At 40.2% G+C, this 10,106-nt stretch overlaps 1 protein-coding gene across 1 annotated transcript; it reads left to right on the top strand.

The window, feature by feature from the left end:
- Positions 1 to 1,973: 1,973 nt before the first annotated feature.
- Positions 1,974 to 2,777, top strand: LOC134286059 (uncharacterized). Its single transcript, XM_062847626.1, has 2 exons — positions 1,974 to 2,340; positions 2,400 to 2,777. The coding sequence occupies exons 1-2, from the start codon at positions 2,306 to 2,308 to the stop codon at positions 2,680 to 2,682; spliced, it is 318 nt and encodes a 105-aa protein (XP_062703610.1). The 5' UTR covers positions 1,974 to 2,305; the 3' UTR covers positions 2,683 to 2,777.
- The last annotated feature ends 7,329 nt before the right edge of the window (positions 2,778 to 10,106 follow it).

Below are 10,106 nucleotides of genomic sequence, written 5' to 3'. Positions count from 1 at the left end.
GGATTCCGCTGGGAATCCGCTAGGATTCCGCTGGGATTCCGCTGGGAATCTGCTGGGATTCCGCTGGGATTCCGCTGGGATTCCGCTAGGATTCCGCTGGGAATCCGCTAGGATTCCGCTGGGAATCCGCTGGGATTCCGCTGGAAACCGTTGAGATTCCACTGGAATCCGCTGAGATTCCGCTGTAATCCGTTAGGATTCCGCTGGCAATCCGCTAGGATTCCGCTGGCAATCCGCTAGGATTCCGCTGGCAATCCGCTAGGATTCCGCTCTCAATCCGCTAGGATTCCGCTGGCAATCCGCTAGGATTCCGCTGGCAATCCGCTAGGATTCCGCTGGCAATCCGCTAGGATTCCGCTGGGAATCCGCTAGGATTCCGCTGGGATTCCGCTGGGAATCTGCTGGGATTCCGCTGGGATTCCGCTGGGATTCCGCTAGGATTCCGCTGGGAATCCGCTAGGATTCCGCTGGGAATCCGCTGGGATTCCGCTGGAAACCGTTGAGATTCCACTGGAATCCGCTGAGATTCCGCTGTAATCCGTTAGGATTCCGCTGGAATCCGCTGGGAATCCGCTAGGAATCCGCTGTCAATCCGCTAGGATTCCGCTGGCAATCCGCTAGAATTCCGCTGGCAATCCGCTAGGATTCCGCTGGCAATCCGCTAGGATTCCGCTGGCAATCCGCTAGGATTCCGCTGGCAATCCGCTAGGATTCCGCTGGCAATCCGCTAGGTTTCCGCTGGCAATCCGCTAGGATTCCGCTGGCAATCCGCTAGGATTCCGATGGCAATCCACAGCGGATTCCGCTGGGAATCCGCTGTGATTCCGCTGGGAATCCGCTGGGATTCCGCTGGGAATCCGCTGGGATATATATACAATGGTACAATACTTGGGATAAAAACTCAAAATTTTTACGCTATTGTCGCTATTTAGCTACCGTAGAATGGAAAACTTTTCAAACATTTTTCTTGCATGCCGGAGCAAACGGATTTCATAAAACGGAAGTGTACTTCTAGACTTACAGGGGATACTCAAAATAACTGGGACAGGTAAAATTTTCACTTTTAAAAAAATGTTCAACAGGCTGTAACTTTTTGAAAAGTGCATCAAATATTCTCAAATTTTTACTGTAAGTTCATCAACTAGTTGTGTATGAGTTGTAAAAATTTGGAAAAGATCGGGCCATTCTACACGTACTTATAAAGGTTCTAGAAAAAGGTATAACTATCCGACAGCCAACTTTGAGCTGTTATATCTCCGGATTCAATTAACCGAATGCAATGAAATTTTGATCTTTTATGACTTACATAATGATCCATTAAAAACTTTTGACTGAACATAAAAATCTTCACACGAAAGAAATTTATTACGATTAGATTATTTTTCTAATATTACACCAATTTATCCAATACTTCATTATCGTTTCAAAATTCGAGATAGTAATTATAGTTCATTTAAATTCCCTCTACTTGAATTGAATATATTTATGTTTCAAAGGAAAGCAACCAAATAGCCGGCATTAAATTGAAAAAAGTAATGGGATGCATATGAAAAATAGATAAATTTACTGAAAAACATGGAATAAATGAAATCGCCATAACTTTTTTTTATTAATAATTTCGAATTAAGTCAACTGTTTTTAAAAGTTAATTATATTAGTCATAAAAGATCAAAATTTCATTGCATTCGGTTAATTAAATCCGAAGATATAACATCTCAAAATTGACTATCGGATAATTATACCTTTTTCTAAAATCTTTATAACTTCGTGTAGAATGGTCCGATCTTTTCCAAATTTTGACCACTTATACAAAACTAGTTGATGAACTTACAGTAAAAATTTGAGAATATTTGATGTCTTTTTCACAAAGTTACAACGAGTTGAACATTTCTTGAAAAGTGAAAATTTTACCTGTTGTAGTTATTTTGCGTATCCCCTGTATAAAAACTAATAGAAAATAACGTTATTCTAAATCTTATGCTTTATTTAATGAGTATTAGATGGCCTTTCAATACATGCCATGATTTGAAATAAAAATATATTTACTAAATTTGTATTTTGTATGAGAACTTATTGGACACTGTGTAAATATCATTCTCGACGTACCTAAGGTGTTCATTTTGCTGCATGTCGCTCCACAACTTGCTCAACAATCATGTGGCGGCGTAAAATCCCTCGCCGGCTGGTCTAAGCCTTAAAAGCAAACGACAACATGATTACCACGGCAACCATTCAACAATGGTGTAAACTTTAGTTAGTTTTTCAATCAATCTACTCTCTGGTGTCGCATTCCCAACTATACAAAATGTCTCTGAAATATATGACAAACGTTAAAACAAAGTGAGTAAATTAGCACAACGTTAATCTCATCAGCAAAATAACAAACCTCATCCTTTCAGTTGGATAAAGGCGCGAGACGTTCGAACGGCATGCTTCATCGCACGGGAAGCCCTGGCCGTCGGCATGGGAAGCCACATCCTCCTGATGAATGTTATCAGCAAGCAGGAAACGTTTTACCGGGCGACGGACCGAACCAATGGCGAGGGTGTCGCATGCCTGGCGGGACACAAAACGTTCTCCATTTTCGCATTTGCCGAGTGCTGTGTGTTTCCGCGGATTTTCATTGTTGCCTATCCGGACAATGCGGTTCTGTTCGTACTGGAAGGAGGTATGTTGTGTTGAACTTTTGATGCTACACCCTTTTTCTTTACACCCGGCTAACCTCAGGTGAGAATTGAAAATTAGGGAAAGTTGAGGGCAATACACGGAAGTTTCTCTGAATATTAAGCATAATATGGTTTAAAGTGCCTATATTTTATAGAATACGCAAAGATACATTACGTTGGCTACTTAATTAATCAACACATTCTTTAACAACTCAAAATAAAAAAAATCCATCTCTCACCTCCCACCTTTCCTCATCCTTACCACGTAACACATGTGTGGCGTCAGTGTTCCTAGAGGCTTCCAGTTTAGTCTAAACGTTATTACAGTGTCGGACAAAACAATAAGGCCACCAGCCATTTTTTATACAAAATGGCCAAGTTTGACGATGTGATGTTCGGTTTGTAGTGAGCCGATTTGGCTGATAGTTTAACAGTCGTCATGAAGTTACATGAATTTGATTTGTATTCAATTGATATGTATCTGCAAAAGAGAGGCTCTCTTTGGTTTTCCTCGATTGTATAACATTTCGCCGAAAACCATTTCGCGGAATTCCTTTTCGCGGTGTAACATTCCGCGGAATGACATTTGGCGGAATGAACCATTTCGCGGAATGCACCGTTTCGCCGAAAACCATTTGGCGGAATGTACCGTTTCGCGGAAAATCGTTAATAAGAGCAAACAATTTAACTTATCGAGAGACAACATCATGATCATATTCAAAATTCAAATCAGCACATGAAAAATTGAATACTTCTTATCAAAAATTAATTTTTGTAGCAGTATACTTTAAAAGATTAGCCTATGTATGAAAGAAGGGAAATTCTCCGATAATATTAATTTAGCAGTTATGCCAAAATAAGTATAATGCATACAATTAATGAAAGAACAGTTCTGGCCAGAAGAAGGAAAAGTTTCGTATTGAACATAACAGCGCTAAAAACAGCGTTTGTTTGAAAGATGGAAATACCTGTGATACAAAAATGAGATTTTTTCTAATATCTATTACAACAGTTTGAGTTAGTTAGAACATACAAGAAAAAAAAAAGAGAAATTTGGTAAAGTTATCACTAAGGGGTGTTACTTGGCTTAAGGGTTACGAGGTCACACTGTTTACAAATAGCATCATTTTGGCGTGATAACAATGCTAAAGGTGATAAAGGTGAAAGTTTGGGAGCTGATAAGCAGATTCAGTTCCTGAATTATGATTCTGGGTCATTAGGCCGAAGGAGATTACACTGAATGGGCGTTGGGCCGAACGATCATTGGGCTGAATAGATGTTAGATCAATAAGATAATAGGCCTCGAAAGATCTAAAGAACATATCTCCCACAGAGTTAGCAATGAGATCGCCAATAGATAACTACAGTGCAACTTGAATGAACAGCCCTTGTTTTAAAGAAGGATACATCTCTAACGTCAGCAGTCTGGTCACCAAAAGTGTTACTCTAAAGAACATCCCAATTTTTGACAGAATGAAAAATCTCAGATAAGTTAGCAGTTTGGCCACTAGCCAACATTTCTAACAGTAAACTTGGAAGAACAGCCTGTTATCAAAAGAAGGTCAAATCTCCTATAAAGGTATCAATTTGATCATTAAAAACTACACACCACATGAACAGCATTTGAAGAAAAGAAGATAAATGGTAAAAATTTAACAATTTAGTCGCCAAACAACAATGTTACTGGAAAGAACAGACTTTTTTTTAAGAAAATCAAAATCTCTGAAAGTGTTAGCAATATAAGCGCTGCAAAGTACAACTTATGGGACAACGATGGCTTGTTGGTTATTGTGCCTAATGTCTATTTGGCCTCATTTCCATTCGACCTAAAGACATTCGGCCGAATGACTTTTGGCTTGACATTCGAAACTCTCAAGAACAGCCTGCGAATCAAAGAAGGTGAATTTTTGTTCAGAAAAGTAACAAATTTAACATCAATTAGTACAATCGTAGAGCTGAGGTGATTATGATTGCGCATGAATCGGTGATGGGGCAGTAAAGTTTAGCAGAGAAAATAATGTGTTATTTCATTATTATCTGCAAAGTTTTAAATTCCGCGAAATGGTATTCCGCGAAACAGTACATTCCGCGAAAAGTCGTTCCGTGAAATGGTATTCGGCGAAATGGTGCATTCCGCGAAATGTTACACCGCGAATAAAAATTCCGCGAAATGGTTTTCGGTTAAATGGTATACAACCGTTTTCCTCTCTTTCGTTAATATCTCAGCTGTTTATTTGTATTATGATTGTCTCCTTGCATTGAACGATGGTCAAAACAATCGTCATTTGATTTGTACTGCAAAAACAGTTGAAAAGTGTACCATTACATTGCAATAACTCCCTCCCCATGGATATTTGATCTTGACGCGATGGGAGGGCTTAACTCATTAGCACTTTGTGCGCCAATTTATTCATTTCTGATTCAGCCTTAAGATAGATGTGAATCTGGTTTAAGAGCTGAGCAGAGGTGAAAAAATCGGCCGTAAATGCTAATGGGGACCAGAGGAGTATCCGCAGTGAGCCTATCACAATTTTCCAAGCAGTGTCATAGTTAAGCTCGCATAAACCCAATATTTTAGGAAATTTGCAGTTAGGTATTGAGGAGCGTTACGTAAGATTGGGTGTGGGTGGTATCTGCGTTACACTTACTAATCATCATTTGCTCTAGGAATTCTAGAAGACAATTGACGCTAGAAACTGCACTAGCAGTTGAGCCTAGACAAAATTAGCTAGTAATAGGAAACTGTGGGCAGGATAACAGTATTAAACATGGATTTTTTTTTTTTTCATTAATATTTATACATAGCTTACAAACGGGTGCATAGAATTTGGAACCGTTTGTGCAGGAGCTCCTATTTTGAGTGTTTTTTGGTATGAACCGGTTGATTTTTTATTTAATTTTTATTCTACACGATAAAATACGTTTGTACAGGTCGGACTCAATTATCCGGAGTCGGGTTCTGAAGCTTCGGAAACGTGTGTCTGGGGAACGAAATGTGTATGTATAAAGGTAAAATGTTGACATGTTGTCAAGCTAATTTTGATAAGTAGCCAGTAAATATTTCAGGTTTGTACATCATTCCGTTTGCCAGATGTGGTTCTGGGAAGCTTCAGAGTTTGAATCCGGAAAGTCGAGTCCGGCCTGTAATGTATTTTCAGTAATTTTCAATGTAATAACCATCCAACCGACCATGCGTGTTTTTGTTTATCTCCTAGATATTATTGTGGCATAACGTAACAGGTAGGAATTAGGATATAAAGACGTTAACGACATGCCAGGATTACAAAACATTCAATTACATTTTGATTTGAATTTTCTTGGGTCTAAAAAAGAAGGTTTAGTCTTTGAATTTTATTTTTTTAATTTTTTATTTTAAACAGCTAAAATGATTTCATTCCTTTGTTATTTACTTATTTTCAAGTCAAAATTAATTAGCATATTTTTCATCTAAAGAAAACCAATCAAATAGTTAACCCTTCCCTTCCCATGACTTTAAACGACTATTTCTATGCGTTTCCGAAAGAATTGCTTGAACAAAAAATATTGCAAATTGGCTAAATTTTTCGAAATCAATGAAATTTGTTTTGTTGTAAATCAATAGGTCCTTGATTATTTATCAATAGTTCTACTATTGAAACAAGTAGTTAGTAGTTGGGTTACACTTATGAGGTAACAGTCATATTCTAAAAATTATTGCATCATATTTATCTAATTCCGTTTGTCCAGATTTCGTCGAAAATCGATGGTGCTCTAGAACAACCATGGGAAGTGGAGGGTTAAACCCATGTTTCATTGAATTTCGCCGTATTATTTGCATAATTGTGTCAAGTCCACTCCAATTCCTTCCCCCAACCCATACCATTACCCCTCCGATGGTGTTCAAGTGGTCCGCACGGACTATTACGGCCATTACCCCTCCTTGATCTTCGGCTTTGGATTGACTTGCGCTCTTATTGCCCCACCAAATGCTGCAAAATGAAAATGAAAATGCAAATGAAAATTACATTGCAATAACTGAAAAAGAAAGTTAACAAAGAGAGCCTCTCAAATGCAGATAGGCCTGCAGGCCTGAGTTATGTTCACTACATCAAAAGTTACAGATATACGAAACGAAAAAATATAAGGAACACTTTTAGATTACCATTACCAAAGGATATATGAGAGTATCTGATGCATTTTGTTTGATAAACAAGTACTAAAGCTGAAGATGCCATTTAAAGTTGAGGACATTTTTATTGAATTGACCACAAATAACCATCATAAAAATCTGGTGTTATTCCCTGGCCAAGTTCGCAGGGGTTGACGGTATTAAAGTGAAGGAGTTTCATTTTGATTATTGTAATGTAGTGTTCTTTAGTGAAACATCACCTTTTTAACACTTTAATGCGCCTCCAACGGTTCATCACGAACCGGCTGCTGCAGATGGAGTATAGCTGATCATATACATCAGACATGCTCGATAAACACGGAGGAACCGCCGGGGCTCAGTAGAGTCTATTCCCAAGCAATAGTTCCAAGTCGGTTGGATTTGAGACGGTTTTAATGATCGTTACAAATCCTAATAAAAGTATTGTAGGATTTGTGATAGGTTTTGGAACCTTTTACAGCCAGCTGGCTTCAAAACGTTGTTTGGGCTCTATTTCCCACGTTTCTCGATTGATTTTGATTAGTAAATTATTAATGTCATAGTCGCTTTTTCGAATTTTTACAATGTTAGTTGGTCATATTTTCTTTAACCCGTAGGCTACGAGGCTTACAACAAAATTTCAAACCGCTGCCAAAGACGCAAACATCAATATTTTTCAATGAAATTTTGAGGTTCACTTTACTATTAGTTGTAGTTTCAATATGCTGGGAGCCACAAAAGTTGGAGCCACGAGGACAGTTTTATTCCGGTGGACGTCTGGGTCAGGAGGGGTAAAAATTGCATAACCTTCCTTTTAGCAAGGCCCCTGTTGGAGTGGGATATCGTCACACTAAAACTCGATAGCAAACGTCTTTTCTGGATCGTGTCAGCTTCAAGCTGCAATATTTGAATTCTTTATTATTTATAATATTCGATTAAAGGTACACATTATTACTCACGATTTTAGTGAACTTTCTACAATGTTTAGAGAAATCGTATCAGATACCCTAGGTTTTATAAGTTTACTGTAAACATAACATTTTTATTAGTTTTAAGTTCAATCGATATTATTTTATACCTACGTCTGGAAAACTAGTATGATTTTAATTCAGGCTACTAGCTTTAGACCAACAAATGTTATATTAGATGGAGTAATAACTAAATTTTAGAATTTGAGACTGTTACAATATCGGGTTGAAGCAACGATGACTTGCAGATGGCCTTTTTGACTGTCACAATGCCAGCTGTCCTCCTTCTGTCACGATGACATGCATGACAGACCGTTCAGGTACGGCCTTCTGTAAAATAGCGTTCGCGGCGCCGCTTCACCGAGGGGTGTTGTCGGCACATACCCCCACCCGTGAACCTAGGTCCTCTTGCTGTCCTGTAGGTTCACAACGTTCTACGACGTCCAACACCGCTAGCTTAATGGCAGGCCGCCGCAAAAGTCCACTGGTCGTTCTCACCAGCGCTTGTCGAACCCTTCCATCTCTGCCAACTACAGTTTTCTCAACTCGCCCTCTTATCCACTGGGTACGCCCATTTCCGTTGACGATAAGAACAAGATCTCCTTCCGCAAGATCTTTGGTTTCCTTGAACCATTTGTTGCGGCGCGTTATTACGGGCAGGTATTCTTTAACCCACCTTTTCCAGAATTCTCCGACAATATGTTGAGCCATTTTCCAACTGCTACGAAGTATAGCGGGTTCAGCAACCTCGGATGACTCAGTCTTGTTCCCCGTTGAACTGCCCAAAAGAAAATGATTGGGTGTTAGCGACTCTTGAGTAGCTGTTTCCAATGGAATGTAAGTCAGTGGTCTGGAGTTCACTAACGCTTCGGCTTCGTTTACGATGGTTTCCAAGGTCTCATCATCAGGCTTGCGAGGATGCTCTAGAGCCGTACCTATAGCTGTTTTTATCGACCTCACCAAACGCTCCCACACACCCCCCATGTGGGGAGATGCAGGTGGGATGAACTTCCACTTCGTTTCCGCATTCGTGAATGTGCTTGCGACTTCTTCATCACTGGCAACGATCTCTTCCCGAAGCTGTTTGTTGGCACCTTGAAAACACGTTCCGTTATCTGAATAGAAGACGGCTGGAGAACCACGGCGCGAGATAAATCTACGGACCGCCATAATGCACGACTCCGTAGAGAGGCTGTGCACTACTTCCATATGCACGGCACGTATTGAGAGGCATGTAAAAAGGGCAATCTATCGTTTTGCCTGACTTCGGCCCACCTTGACTAATACCGGCCCGAAATAATCCAGGCCGACGTAAGTAAACGGTCGAACAAACGGTTCTAGTCTCTCGTACGGAAGTGGCGCCATAACAGGTGGTTTTGGCATGGCCTTATTTACTCGACACCATGCACAGTTATTGGCAACTTTTTGAACCAGAGATCTCAATCTTGAAATCTCGAAACGTTGGCGTAATTCGTTTATGATCGTTTCACGATTTGCGTGACGAAAGGCACAATGAAACCAGTCGACGATCAAGATAGTTACGGGATGTTCCTTGGGTAATATCACGGGGAACCTTGCTGCAAATGGTAGATAATTTGCCGCACCGATGCGACCTCGCATACGCAATAAGCCATCAGTGTCCATGTAAGGCCATGTTTTGAAAATAGAGCTAGATTTCGGAACCGTTGCGTGCTTGTCTTCCGGGGAACCAATCGATTTTGCCAATATGGACCGCTCTTCTGCAAACGCTTCCTCTTGTGCCATCTTCCATAGGAGAATCTCCGCCTATGCCAACTCTTCCTGGGTTAGTAGTTTCAGCTGCAGCTGCCGGCCAACGTTACGTCGACGCGCACTGTCGGAGAAACGAATGATGTACGCAACTACCCGATGAAGCTTCTTCCATCGGTTGAATCGTGAGTAGTGCACGTGTTGTCCCGAGTGGTCAAGGCGAATTTGTCATCCGACTAAGAAGACGACTAAAACCTTCCCTGTTAAAACTACAACTCATCTCTTTATTCAAATTTTAAACCTTATATATAATTACAATTTTTTGGTTATTTTTCTCCCCCCACTTAACTTAACTTAAGCGCCTAGCGTCACATTCTCCGCTCTCGCTCTCTTTACTAAAGTACCAACATTCTAGTACTTCGAAACGCGAAATTAAAGCGCGAGAGAGAAAGCTCGCGTCTCTTACTTAGTATCTAATTGGAAGCGGCTAGAATGCTTCCTTATATGAGTCACATGTTTTATTATGTTATACTCCGGTAGTTATGCATTCTTTTTGGCTTACCGTATGCCAACTAGAACAGGTAGAGACCTGCTGAAGCAAACTAGGTCACCCGCTGA

Source organism: Aedes albopictus, chromosome 1 (genome assembly GCF_035046485.1).
Source record: "Aedes albopictus strain Foshan chromosome 1, AalbF5, whole genome shotgun sequence".
Lineage (NCBI taxonomy): Eukaryota > Metazoa > Arthropoda > Insecta > Diptera > Culicidae > Aedes > Aedes albopictus.
The sequence above is the reverse complement of the archived record's forward strand: the minus strand, read 5'-3'. Positions and strand labels throughout refer to the sequence as shown.